Source organism: Aphanomyces invadans, assembly GCF_000520115.1.
Source record: "Aphanomyces invadans strain NJM9701 unplaced genomic scaffold supercont1.34, whole genome shotgun sequence".
NCBI classification, from domain to species: domain Eukaryota; phylum Oomycota; class Saprolegniomycetes; order Saprolegniales; family Verrucalvaceae; genus Aphanomyces; species Aphanomyces invadans.
Window position 1 is genome coordinate 368,292 of NW_008580179.1, and position 13,020 is coordinate 381,311.

A 13,020-nucleotide genomic window follows, 5' to 3' on the forward strand; every position below is an offset into this window, starting at 1 on the left:
CAAGCATATTTCAAATGCCCACGCCTCCACTCTATTTTAAACTTTCCCCACTGGGCAACCCACGTAAGAGGTACAAATGCGCATTTTATCACTTGACAGTTGTAGGAACGTTTTAAAAACATGGAAATCGAATCGTACGGGTGCGTGCAATCTCGAGATTTCACCGGTCGACCGATGGCGCCAACCGCCAGAACGCGCCAACTGGGGCGGCACGAAGGATGTGGATTGGCGGGGACGATGGATGGGTGGAAGAGAAGGGGCGCCCATGCGAGCGTTAGAAACACTTGGCGTGGACGATGCGTGCGCCATGGAGGCGGAAGTCGGGTTGGAGGACCCACTTGTACGGCGACAACGTTGTCGCATGCGCCGCGGCGCCGACAAACACGTTGGCCGCTACGTGCACACGCACCCGTCCTGTCGTTGTTGCTAGTTGGCGGACCTCGAGTTCCAAACGTTCCGCGAGTCCACAAAGGGAAGCTGCTCCGCCAGTGACCACGATGTTGCCAAACATGGCGGCGTGCAGCAACGGGTCACACTTGTCGACGCATACACGCACCGCGGCGGCTAAGTCCACGTGGCCACGAAAGAACACGTCGCAGTATGACGACGGCCAGTCGGCATCTCGTCGCCCTTCCTATCCATGAGCGCATTGCGATGATTGCATGATTCGGAATGGCGGCATACCGCCAAGCGCCGTTCGACGGCCTCGACGCAGGCTGTCGTGGACACGGCCTGAAAACACTTCGATGGGTTCGTCTTGCGAACATGTGCCACGATGTGCTTGGCGACGCTGCTGCCGCCGCCATCTATCTTCACCACGGCGTGCTCGAGCTGCAGAGAAGGCGTCAACCAAACGAGAGCATCACAATGTGACTTACCACCATGTCCTCAAACACTGGCACGACATGGGTGACGCTGTTGCCAATGTCGACGACGAGGCCGGTGTGCGCATGGCAGCCCATAAGCGCCACTTGCGCATGGGTCGTGAGGTTGATGCCGTGGACCTGGAAGCCTTGGAGTAGCAGGGTTGTGAGGTGTTCTTTCAGCACAGGCTCCAGGCATGGTTTGTGGAGGAGCACGACCTGATACACGTTCTTCATCGCATGCGGGGATATGGAAGCATTCGTACCTTTACATGGGCGAGGTGGGTGGCCGAGAGTCCGAGCGATTCAAACGCCCGCGCGACATTGCGCGCCGCGGCGTCGCTGGAACCGTCGCGCATCGTCTATGGGACAGTGACGTGAGCGGGTTTGGTTGCAACAATGGGGAAGTTTACCGCAAACCGGACCATGGGGGGCGAGACGGCGGCGAGGCCGTGCCGAGGAACGAGACTTGCGCGGATTTCACTCCGTCCGAGATCGAGCAGGACGACGCCGCCGCCCCCCGCGACAAACGACGCGTTCGAATCGATGGACGAGGCGTGATGATGGAGGAGCTGTGGATAGTTAGGGAAGCCACTGCCGCGAGGCACTCGCGACACCAAGGATGGCATGTGGAAGGGAGTGTTGGGATTGCGACGAACCGAGGCGAACGGACGAAGCGGCGATGCCTCCCTCGCTGACGTCTTGACCATCGAGGAGGAGGGCGTGGGCGGCTCAAGCAATGAGGCAAGCGTTCGCACAAGGCTCGTCAAGCGATGGACAACGACAACAATGGGATCAAGATGGGCAGCGCACTCGAGTGGATCGTGGAGAGTTACGAGAAGAAGTCGGCGAAGGCGATGTTGGAGTCGATGGCGTTTCTCTTGCGTGGTCGCAACGACATCGGCGGCATGGCGCAGCAACATTTGAACGTGAACGGCCAAATCCCTCCACGTGAACGGGCTACCGCCATCGCTAGGGCTTTCGTCCACTGGAAGCGTAAAGGTCCTGACTTCACAACTCTCTTGCCCGTTCCACGCACCATCATCACCTGCCTCGGGGGCCTCTGGTATTGCCGACTCGGTTTCCGACGCTGATCCTTGGGCCATGAATGCCTTGGGTGTGTTATACACGGGTACGATTGGCGTCATTGCTGGCTGTGTCCTCGCCGCGTCGATGGACAAGCGATGAAGTTCACTGGTAAGGTCGGCCAACTTGCTTCTCAATGCCGAATTCTCGGCCATGGCGGCACCAAGTCGGCGATGCAAACTGTGCATGTCCTCTTGGGGCTCTGCCGTTTGCATGATCGACTGTGTTAGAACGCCTGGGGGTTGCGTTTTATTGTCAGTTGATTGAGTGCTGGTGACATGAGTCATCGTCCCACCCGTTGTTTGGATTGCCGAGTCGGGGCATCGGACCTTTAATTGAATCAAGGATAAGTCTGGGCGCGTTGATTCCAAAGGGTGGGACGCCATTGGCAACTTGCTCGCCAACGCCTTGATGTCGCAGCCCGTGGCTGCGAGCGCCCCCTCCAAGTGTCCGGGTTCTTCCACGCGACTACTGCCTTCGCTTGGGATAGCCGTCAGCTCTTCCACGGACCGCACCTGCAGCACTTCATATTCGTCTTGTCGATGGTGCACTTGATTCGGTTGCACTTGTATCTCATGCTGCTTGTCAGCCACTTGCGCTTGGAGTGCTTCAATTTGACGGTGCAGGATCGTGACTTCGTCACGGATATATTTCGCCGAGGTTATCAATTGCTCGTGACCGCTGGCGCTGCGCAGCAAGTTGTGGTATTCATCGGGGATGGCGTTGGCATGGATGGCCGCAACGACATTGTACAGCATCGAGTGCAATCGCAAATTGAGTTCGACGGCAGCTCCGTCGTCTCTCGAAGATGTGGGACGATCGATCGCCAATCCAACCACGCTACAATGATGACGACGGGAGTTTGCGATTTGGTTTTCATCCACGCCAGGCAACGCTGCCAAGTGGCCATCGTTGGCCTTGAACGTTTTTGACTTGGCGTTGGCTGGTTGTGCAAAGGTGGCTGCTTGAGTGGAGCTTGATACTGCCGTATCGACCTTGGATTCGTGAACCATTGTGACGTCGGGCCGTATCGTGGTTGGATTTGTTGCTGACTCAACTATGCCTACGCGCAGTTGAGCCATGGTAAGATCGGCCACCTTACAGGACAACGCTGCGCTCTCGGCCATGACAGAGTCAAGTTGACGCTGCGGTCCGAGTCCTGTTCCTTCTGTCGTTTGAGTGGTGGCTTCCATGGTCTGAGCTGCTCGATGCTGTGCTGGAGTGTTCGCGGTCAGTTCATGCACCAGACGGTGGTTGTCCAGCGTGAGGTCGGTCAATCGACTACATAGCGCGTGGTTCTCGGCGGTGGCAGCGTCGAGGCGCTGTTTTAGTGCGATCATCCTGTGCTCAGTAGCAGATAACGGGGACATTGGCGGCGAGGGTGAGGTGGTGTGTGCAAGTTGCGCCTGCAGGAGATGCACCTGCTTTGTCCGCTCGTCCAGAACTTGCTCGTGCAATTGCCACGTCCATTCAAGGTCGTGGGTCATCATCGTTTGGAGATCATTCGGTGCAGGAATGGTGCCAGTGGTGGCTATTTTTGGGTCGCGGACTGACTTTTCCTCGGGTGGTTCGATCAAGACTGCGGATTGTGTGGAGTTGCTGGAACAAGGTCCAACTGCAGATGAGCTGGACATCACAATGCCGTCGGCTGTGGCCATGAGGCTCTCCATCTCAAGCTGCGTGCTTTGGACAACATGCCTCCACTTGAGCACGTCCTTTCGCAGTCGCCGACACTCGCGTTCCAATGCCATTTGATCTGCCAGCAATTTGTCGTTGGTAGCAGTCGACTGGGCAAAGTTGACGGCACATTCTTGGTGATCTTGGGCGTCTTGAGCTCGCACTGTTGCCTTCACCTCCGCTATCGACTCGCTCCACTCCTCAGTTGATGCCTTGAGCAACTGGTGGATGTTATTACGTTCGTCTTGGCATTGCTTGAAGTCTTGTCGAAGTTGATCGAGTTCAGCATTCAACTCGTTCTCTACTTTGACCAACCGATCCACAGTGGTGCGCTCGTTGGCCAGCAACGACGGCAGTACGGCAAATTCGCTAACCAAACAGTTGATCTTGGCCATCAGAGCGTACCTTTCGCTGGACATCTCGTCGAGTGCGCATTGGAGTTGCTGGTTTCGACACGTTAAGGATCTGACCTCTTCGACGACTGCGTGGTACGAGCCAGTCAACTCGTCCATTTCCAGCTGGACACTCTTGAGGAAGTGCGTCATCTTCACTGATTTCCTCATAGCGATTGAGGGTCGTGCTGCCGCTATTTCGTTCTGGGCTCGCGCCATGTTGAGCGAAGCGTCAAGTTCCACTTGAGCATGTGACACCCGCAATTCTTGGATTTCGCTTTGCATGGCGAGTGTGCAGTCCATCCATAAAGTTATGTCCTTTTCCTTCTGACAAATGACCGCCTGCGCGAGATCGAGTTGCTGCATCAGTTGCTGTGTCGCATTGTAGTGATGCGCTCGCTTTTGAACCATGGTTTGTTGCCAAAATATGCGATCTTTCTCGTGATCTTGATGTGCAACTTCCATTTCGATCGCATGCTGATCATTCTGCAGCTCCATTTCCAGGGCAACGGAGCGCAATTGGTGGATAGCCCAGTCATTACCAAGCCCAACTGACATTGCATTCCTTGATCGGAGGCACACAGGAGGACTCCTGCAGTATTTTGATTCCTTGTTTTGTCCAGGGGTCTCTAGATTTGAGTCTTCAACGGCATTGAGGTTTGTTGTTGGACTGCCTTTCTCCGACGCAGCTATCTCTCCCTCCAATTGAATGGCCCACAGTGCGTGCTGCAATCGGATGGCTGTGCGCTCATGCCCTTGAGATCGCTTTGCCCAGAGGGCGACTTGAGCTTCGTACGTTGCTTGCATAGCATTGAATTCCACGTGCAATGACTCAACCAAGGTCTCTTCCTTGGCCAATCGGTCTGCTAGGAAGTCATCAAATTCGCTCCTTTTTTCGTCCAGCAATGTGGACAATTGCTGGCATTCGGACCGACACGCGGCTACTTCTAAAAGCATTTGAGCCTTGTCAGCATCCCAGCGCCGCTGAATGTCCCCGTTAGCCCATTCGGACGCTGCCAAAGTACAAAGCAAATTCCCGACTTCCTGTTGCTTGGACGCCATTTCCTCTTGGAGTTGTGCAATCTGGTCTTGCTTACCTACGACGTCCCAGGCTTCCTCTTGCGACTTTCGAGCTTGACTCAATGCTTCGTCCAACTGACACCGGATGCTACCAATTTTTTCGTCGTGGGATAATTGGATGGCCACTTGAGCTGCCAGCTTGTCGTGAAGAGCACAATTCTCGTGTCGCAACTGCGCCACGCACAGCTTCAATGAGTGATTGTCCGACTTCGACACTGACAATGCATCCTCGATCAACGCAGTCATGCTTCGGTTTGTGTTTGAGTTGGCTACTTCAATCGCATGGGCCGTGTGCAGCTTGTCTATTTCGGCGTCGCGTTGGCGCAGCTTGGTGGTCAATTCTTGGAGGTTTTGGACAAGGGAGGCCAATTCTACTTGGAGAATTGCCCTGTCTTCATCACATCGCCTAATGGTATCTGCGGTAGTATCGTTGGATCCCTGAAGGAGGCTGTGCAGAGTCACAATTTCTTGACGGAAGCTGTCGAATTTCTCGTGAACGCAAGTCTTGAGCGACGCAATTGTATCGAGCAGAACGTTTTGACAGTGTTCAAGGCCCATAACGGGGTATTCGACAGCAGGTAGGGCGGTCTGCGTCGTTGATTCCCATTCTATTGGGCTATTGTCGTCTCCAATCTCGGCTCCACAACATGCCACGAGCGCCATTTCTGCCTGGAGGCGCAAGCATGCAGATTCGAACAGCTCGTGCATTTTGTCCACCCTCGCTTTGCATTGAGCTTCTTGTGTCGACAACTGTGCATGAAGGTTTTGGTGCTGGGTTTCCAGAAAGGACAAATGCTGTCTACTAGTTGCCAAGTGGTGGGCCTCTGTGGACAACTTGTCTTCCAAAGCCTTGATTTTGTCGCTTTTGTCGGCCACATCGCGTTCAAGGACTGCAATCTGATCCATGTAACGACTCACATCCCGGACCGAGGATGCCGACAGCGCTTTACATGTTGTACTTTCATGTTGGCATTGTTCAAGTTCATGTCGAAGGTGTTCCAGTTGCGACAGCAACGTATCTTCCACGGCTTTCAGGTGATCAATTGTTGCTCGTTCCTTCGCCAGCAAGAAAGACACGTCGGCCAATTCATTTGTAGCGTACGCGTTCTTGACCTCAAGATCTTGGATCTCCATCAAAGTTGCGTCCAACTTCCGCCGAAGCCGTTCGTTTTCACCCATCAAGGTCATGATATGTTGTTCGTGGGTAGTGACATCTACTCGGAGTGTGGTCATTTCTTTTATGGCGAGCGCCAAGTCGCCTTGGCACCTCTTCAGCTCGTCTCGCATGCGTAATTCTTTTGACTTCATCACGTTGATTTGACGCTTCCACGAAATCACTTCGTTTTCAACGTCCGAGTGCCTCATGTGGCTCTCGCACATCAACAACAAGCGGTCCATCGCATGTTGGACATGCAATTCGTCGGTGTAGTGTGTGTGCCTGGTGACAAGCTGATTGAGGTGGGCTTGGTGGTCACCTTCCAGTTGGTCAAGTTCTTGCGTTATAGAGGCTTGGCAAGTCCCTTCGCCGTGCTTCAGTGTTCGGAATACTCTTGAAGGCTGGTTTGGAGTGGCAATCCACTGGGCGACAAATTTTTCGTCCAGGGTGTCAACCACGCCTCGTAGTTGTACCATGCTCTCGTTCAACTCTCGATTCATAGCTTTGCACGTGGCTAATTCTTCTTCGATCAGCGCCGTGAAGCTTCGACAGGAATTGAGGTTAGCCTTCACCGTATCAAGGTGCGATCGCAGCTCGTCAATTTCGACTTCGCGTGCGCGCAACATGGCAATCTTCGCGTCGTCTGCCTGTGCATTCAAGCGCTCTTGTACACGAATAATCTCTCGTGTCTCGTTTTCACGCCGGACACTGCTTGCGGCTGCCTCATTGCTATGTAATAATTGTCTCCGCAGCATTTTGACTTCGCGATGGAGATTGTGCACTTGTTCAACAACCTTCGTCTTGAAGGTAGTGAACGTTTCAAACATCGCCGCCTGATAGTCTTGCATCTGTTCGATGCCAGAGGTGGATTCAGTTGTGGGCAAATGCATTGAAGCGGCAGGTTCCAAGTCATTGCCAGGAGCGCCATGGTCATGTTGGCTCTGATCAATGACAGCCTCATCACCGGTGATGGCAGCATGGAGAGTAGCCATTTCAGCTTGCAATTGCAAATAAAAGTGCTCCAAGTAGCATGTCGTAGTGCACTGTTGCAGCCTGTGCTGGGCTTGTAACTTGTTCATCTCGTGCCGGACAGCAATACTTTGCGTCTGGGTAAGTGCCAAGTCGTGGCGCATAGTTTCCAATGCGCAGGAAGCCGTGGTCAACTGGCTTTCCAACGACTTGATTTCGCCGTCCTTTGCAATACTCGTCGCGTTCAAGGAGCCTAGTTCTTCCACGCGACGACTTAGTTCGCTCTCGACTGCCCTCATTGCTTCCGCGGACTGCAACTTGAGAGCGTCGACTTCCTCGTGGAGATGGTGCACTTGCTCATATTGCATTTGCATTTCAATACGCTGGTCTGTCACTTTGTCTTGGAGTGATTCACATAGCTGGCTGTGTGTCGTGGCATGGATGAGGAGATTTTCTGCTGATCGCACGAGCTGCTCATAGACGTCCACGTCATTGACAGTATGGTGGTCATCGTCGCTGCAGTTGGTCGTTTGCAAGACAGCGATGACATTATCCAGCAAAGACTGCACGCGAGCGAGGTAGGCAGCAAAACTTGCACGTGACTGACCGATCTCTGCCGGTTGGACCGCAAGCTCGTCGACAAGAGGTGTGATCTCGTCCAAACACTCAGTTTCCTCGGGGCTTGCATGGAACGAACTCAGAGCGGGATGGTTAACGGGTAGCTCGTCCGTATACAGCGACAGAGCTTTGCAACAGTCCCCGGCATCATTGTCGATTGCCGCCACACCTTGCACCGACAGTTCAGATGGCATGGTGTCATGCCTTAGGTCAGGACTTTCCTCAGGCAATCCGTCATCTGTATCGTCGTCGCCATCGTTTTCAGCTTGTGGCTCATCGTTGCTGATGTAAATGGTGTGTAGCAGTGCTTCCACCATTGTGGAGTGCCCTGGGACGGCCAATCCTTGCCCATCTTGGGAGAGCTCGCGACGGGTGGCGAGTGCTCCCACCTGGCCTTGCATTGAGTCCATTAATAACTCAAACGCATCCAGTTCGTCGTCTTTCTGCTGAAGCGACCGCCGTAGCGACGCCAGTTCGCTTTGGAGCACTTCCATGTCGAGTGCATGCGTTGCTTCGTCCATTGTATCCTCGACGGTCGCAAGAGCATCAACCAGCCATTTAGGCATCGCTCCGCGTTCGTCATCGTGATCGACCCCCACATCGCCTGATGGATCTTCCTCCGTTGTGGGGTGGTTGGGATGGACCAACATGGCGTTGCGACGACCTCGTTGTAGTCTGTTGTTGGGGTCCAGCTCTGTGTTGCGTTGAGACATTTGGTGCGTGATGGCCTCATTTAGGGCATGGAGAAGCTCCAGTCCATTCAGGTTCTCCTCTTCGACGTCTGCGGTTTGATTATTGGTATCTCGCACCAATAGATGAGCAGTCCACTGTCGCATCGTGTCTTCAACAACCTGGTTGCGCTCGACAGCTTCATCCAGGGCTGCTTGTACGCGGACAAGTTCTGCCGATTGGCTCGCGACTTGAGTTTCGAGACCATCAAGCTCCATACGAAGATTCTGGACGACTTGAATCGAGTCCACTGGGGCATTGGGTAACGTGTTGAGGACAACTCCTCCACCGTCGGGATGATTGGACCACGCAATCGACGGAGCGTTCGAGTGACAGACGCAAGAGTGACAGTCGTCGTTGGGAGCGGGAGTGACAGATGAATGGCGCTGCTGTAGTTGGATGTCTTTCTGAAGCGACTCCGCTCGTAATGTTTGCTGGACCGTGTATAGGTCCTGTACGTGGTCCCGAAGTGTGCGGATCTCTCTGCCTTGCGTCTCGATGGTAGCTTCCAGTGTAGACACTTGAAAAGCCTAGGACGCCTTCAACACGTATTTTACACAAGTACTTGTACGTGTTGAGACTTGGTATTGATCAAATCCGAGATGGTTTCTTGGAGATCTGCGCATTGGGCTTCCTGGATCTCTAGGGCATGTTTTGCTTGGTTGTACTTGACTTGTAGCTGCTGGACAAAGCTCAAGTTGCCCTATCGTCGACTTTACACTGAGGGCGGACCATGTGGAGATATTGGGCACGAACATGACTTCGCGGAAGATCGAGGACGGCAGCAGCGGACGATGAACCCTTGTGGGTGAGGTGCGTAGATTTGCCATACATGTAAGTGTTGACGGTGCTGCTGGATTTCTTCTTCTATTCGTAAGGGATAATGGATTGTGTTCTGGCACGATGAGATCGCATACCAGCACTGAAGACGATGCCTTGCCATGCAGAGGACCGTTGAAAGGTCCATGGTGTGGAGCAGCGTTCTTCCTTGTCGACATGTTGTGCATTTCGCGAAGCAAGTGCTGGATTTCTGCATCGTGTTCGTTGTCCACGTTGTTCATCGCTTAGATGCAGTCGCCGCGAAACCAACGACCACAGGGAACGAAACTGTCGCAAGGTGCAAGGAAACCCCAGTTGACGCTGTGGTTCGATGCGTCATGATAGGTCTTAGATGCCGCGGATGCATTCAACGTCGTCAAGTGCGACGCAGGATCGCCCCAACTGTTCACGCTGCACCTTCGTCGGCTGACACGACACTTGATGTTGGCACTTCTAGGTAAAGACAAATTCCGTTCACATGCGTCCCTTGTCCATTCACGTCCCCGCCGATGGTAGAACTGAGCAAACCTGCCGCCGAGACCTGTCTTCCAGTACGCAGCCTGTACTGCGCTTCCTCTATCATTCATCGCGAGAACTTTGCATGCAAGAGTTTGGCGCGCAGTCTCCGGATGAGTTGAAGGTATCCGGATATGGACCATTTGAATTGTGCGCAGAATCGATGAAGAGTGAGCTGCTCATCGAGGAGCACTTGTACGCAGGAACCTCATGTCATCGTGTGTGCTAGACCCATACGAAGAGAAGCACAAAGCCCTCCTACAACGCATCACAGGATCGGTTGGTCGTCTGAATGATGTGATCAAAGAGATCAACACACAGCTCGAGGTATCTCTGTCGTGGATGATGATCGTTCCTGTGTCATGCATCGCTGCGTAGCAAAATGAAAAGTACTACGCCGACATGGAGTACGCAAGCAACGTTTGGTGTGGCTACCAAAAGCGCGTGCAGGCATACCGTCCATCAAGACCCTCTCCGTGATCACAAAGCGCCTAAGTTTCGACACACCATTCAACGGCAGTGTTGCCTCCACTTACACTCTTCACGACCCGTGTGCCCAATCCCGTCCTCGCCATCCCATGAATAAATATCTGTTGTCCTTGCTAATCGAGCCCGACAAACCATGCCACATACTGCTTTCCCAATTTGTGCATGATGGAGCTGTTCCTCGAATTACAGATCGAGCTATCTTGGAATTTGTATACCGTGGAGCGTAATAATATGTCGTCGAGCAAATACATCGAGCCCGCACCTCTTTTCAAAATATTAGGCGTGAATATTTTATGCACACTTTTGCTAGTTCCTTGTAAATTCAAGAGATCCTTGACCAAACTACTAGTACTATTAAATTCAATAATGTTTTGGCGTATATTCGCCAACAGAAGTTCGAAGAACCACCGTAATATCGCAAATGACGGCAGTCCCATACCGTTGTCAATATGTGGAATCCCAATTCCCATTAGTACTACTATTAGAGTGTGGTAGTACTTACTACGTTGCAAGTATAGAAAGTTGGTTTCACCACCACCTCGCAGTCTGTACGTACGATTTGTGAAAAGTGGTGGTACGCTGCTCACGTTTGCCGCGATCAGGATTAACCCATTTCCACTGACGCCAGAATATTTCGTTTGCTTCGTTGAACAGATCACTCTTTCAAGGCATCCAACCGTCACGTGGCTTACTCATCACGGTAGGAAGAATGTATTTTGACCCCATGAAGGCAATAACATCCAGTTGCATTCGGGCGCTGGGATTGGCTGCATGGAAACACGTTTAACACGTTAAAGTAGAATCGAAGTAAAATGAAACTTCGATTCTGCATGTTACCGGCGTAGAGAGTAAGGTGGGGCTGATTCCTCAACCTTCCACATTGGGCAGACCCGGTGCCGCCCGCCGCCTTGAATGATCGTCACGCCCAAGATGCCGCTGGAGAAGAGGCTCCGGATACGAACTACCGTCGACGAAGACAAGATGGAGTCTCCGCATCCCCGCATGATCGTGGAAAACATGCTCGTGTCATCGCCGTCGGCTACCCGTCGGCGGACAGATGCTGGCCCGCCGCCGCAAGCTTTCGGGTGTCTCTTCTCGTCCGTCCTGTGCGACGAGAATCTGTTTGAAAGCATAATGGAGTTTTGCCCGGGCGTGAGACTGAAAAACTGGACGAACGCGATCATGGCCGCTCGCGCCGGACACCTATACATCCTCCAACAACGCGAAAAATTCCTCAAATACAACTCGTACATCTTCAGCGAAGCCAGCGCCAACGGACACCTCCACATCGTTCGATGGTGCCACGAAAACAACAAGCCTGGGTGCACGACTGACGCGATGGACTACGCCGCTGGCGCTGGCCACCTCGACGTCGTCAAGTACCTCCATGCTAACCGATCGGAGGGTTCCACAAGGCGTGCGATAGACTTTGCCGCGCTTCGGGGCCACCTTCATTTGATTCAGTGGCTCCATGCGAATCGACGGGGTGTGTGTTCGTCGGAAGCGATGAATTCAGCTGCCTTTAGCGGCCACTTGGACATCGTGGTGTGGCTGCACAAGCACCGCAAGTCCTGCACAGTCGACGCCATGGACTCGGCCGCGGGAAACGGCCATCTCGATGTGGTGCAGTTCCTTCATAGCGAGCGACGCGAAGGATGCACGACGAAAGCGATGGACTTTGCCGCCAAGAACGGACACCTGCACGTGGTCAAATGGTTGTCGTCCCACCGAAAGGAAGGATGCACGACCAAGGCGATGGACTATGCGGCGCAGAATGGCCACCTCCACGTGATTGAGTGGCTGCATCGCAATCGACGTGAAGGGTGTACGACGAAAGCAATGGACTGGGCGGCAGGCGCGGGCAACTTGAAAGTGTTTCAGTGGCTCCATGTCCACCGCAACGAGGGGTGTACGATCAACGGAGTCGCGGAAGCCTTCAAGCAAAACCATCGAGACGTGATGGAGTTCATTCAAAACAACGGTATTTATCACGGCATGCATCCGCTTTTGTAAACAGTATAAGTGTAAATACATGCAAGATGTTGCCGACTAGACAAAACAACAAGAAGAAATATGTGCCGCCGTCAAATCCTTCGTCGTATCCTCCATACGAGCTGGCGCCACCCAGACCCTCGCGACCACCCCCGTACACGCCTCGTCCGACCTGACGGTGTCCGTCGTCGTCCCCACCGCCCCACTTGTCGTGCCCGTTGTCGTCCGCACCGCCCCATTTGTCGTGCCCGTCGTCGTGGGACAGCGCCACCTTGGATTCGTCGGCTGGCACGGACGCCGTCGTGGTCTCGGCAGCGCGGAGCGTGGGTTGCTGGCCACTCACAACGGCAGCACCCAGAGCAGCGAGAGCGACGACCTTCATCGCGACAATTGCAACAATGGCGTTCGAGCTGCGCGCGGCCCGCTGAGATTGATGGGTCTCGGACGCCAGAGACCAGTCGCACGCGACGGCGCTCTCACCAGTCTGTCCGCCGGTTGCACGACAGGTCGTGTGCCTCGTCTGCGGGTGCCCTCGAAGCTCGTACACGACGCGCCTCGTTCAAGTGCATCGCGCCACACAAGGCTTGCCGTCGGACAACGGCTGTCCGGCGGCCGAGAACTACCTTGCGCGGCC

The 13,020-nt window shown here is 53.9% G+C and overlaps 3 protein-coding genes across 6 annotated transcripts; 2 read left to right on the forward strand and 1 right to left on the reverse strand.

Annotated features, from left to right (window-relative positions):
• Positions 1-86: 86 nt before the first annotated feature.
• Positions 87-9,816, reverse strand: H310_11821 (hypothetical protein). Of its 3 annotated transcripts, XM_008878607.1 has the most exons (9): positions 9,488-9,816; positions 9,327-9,437; positions 9,142-9,273; positions 3,052-9,100; positions 1,277-3,012; positions 1,130-1,225; positions 879-1,082; positions 685-831; positions 87-634 (listed from the first exon to the last, which is right to left on the reverse strand). In XM_008878607.1, the coding sequence occupies exons 1-9, from the start codon at positions 9,629-9,631 to the stop codon at positions 275-277; spliced, it is 8,979 nt and encodes a 2,992-aa protein (XP_008876829.1). In that variant the 5' UTR covers positions 9,632-9,816; the 3' UTR covers positions 87-274. The 3 variants fall into 3 exon arrangements, with proteins under 3 accessions (XP_008876829.1, XP_008876828.1, XP_008876827.1); XM_008878606.1 differs by having other exon boundaries at positions 1,277-9,100; XM_008878605.1 differs by having other exon boundaries at positions 879-3,012.
• A 243-nt stretch (positions 9,817-10,059) lies between these two features.
• On the forward strand, positions 10,060-10,535 carry H310_11822. 2 transcript variants are annotated; one of them, XM_008878609.1, is made up of 3 exons: positions 10,060-10,075; positions 10,135-10,232; positions 10,284-10,535. In XM_008878609.1, the coding sequence occupies exons 1-3, from the start codon at positions 10,069-10,071 to the stop codon at positions 10,383-10,385; spliced, it is 207 nt and encodes a 68-aa protein (XP_008876831.1). In that variant the 5' UTR covers positions 10,060-10,068; the 3' UTR covers positions 10,386-10,535. The 2 variants fall into 2 exon arrangements, with proteins under 2 accessions (XP_008876831.1, XP_008876830.1); XM_008878608.1 differs by having other exon boundaries at positions 10,060-10,232.
• Positions 10,536-11,260: 725 nt separating this feature from the next.
• Positions 11,261-13,020, forward strand: H310_11823 (hypothetical protein). The gene has a single exon (XM_008878610.1). The coding sequence runs from the start codon at positions 11,307-11,309 to the stop codon at positions 12,405-12,407; it is 1,101 nt and encodes a 366-aa protein (XP_008876832.1). The 5' UTR covers positions 11,261-11,306; the 3' UTR covers positions 12,408-13,020.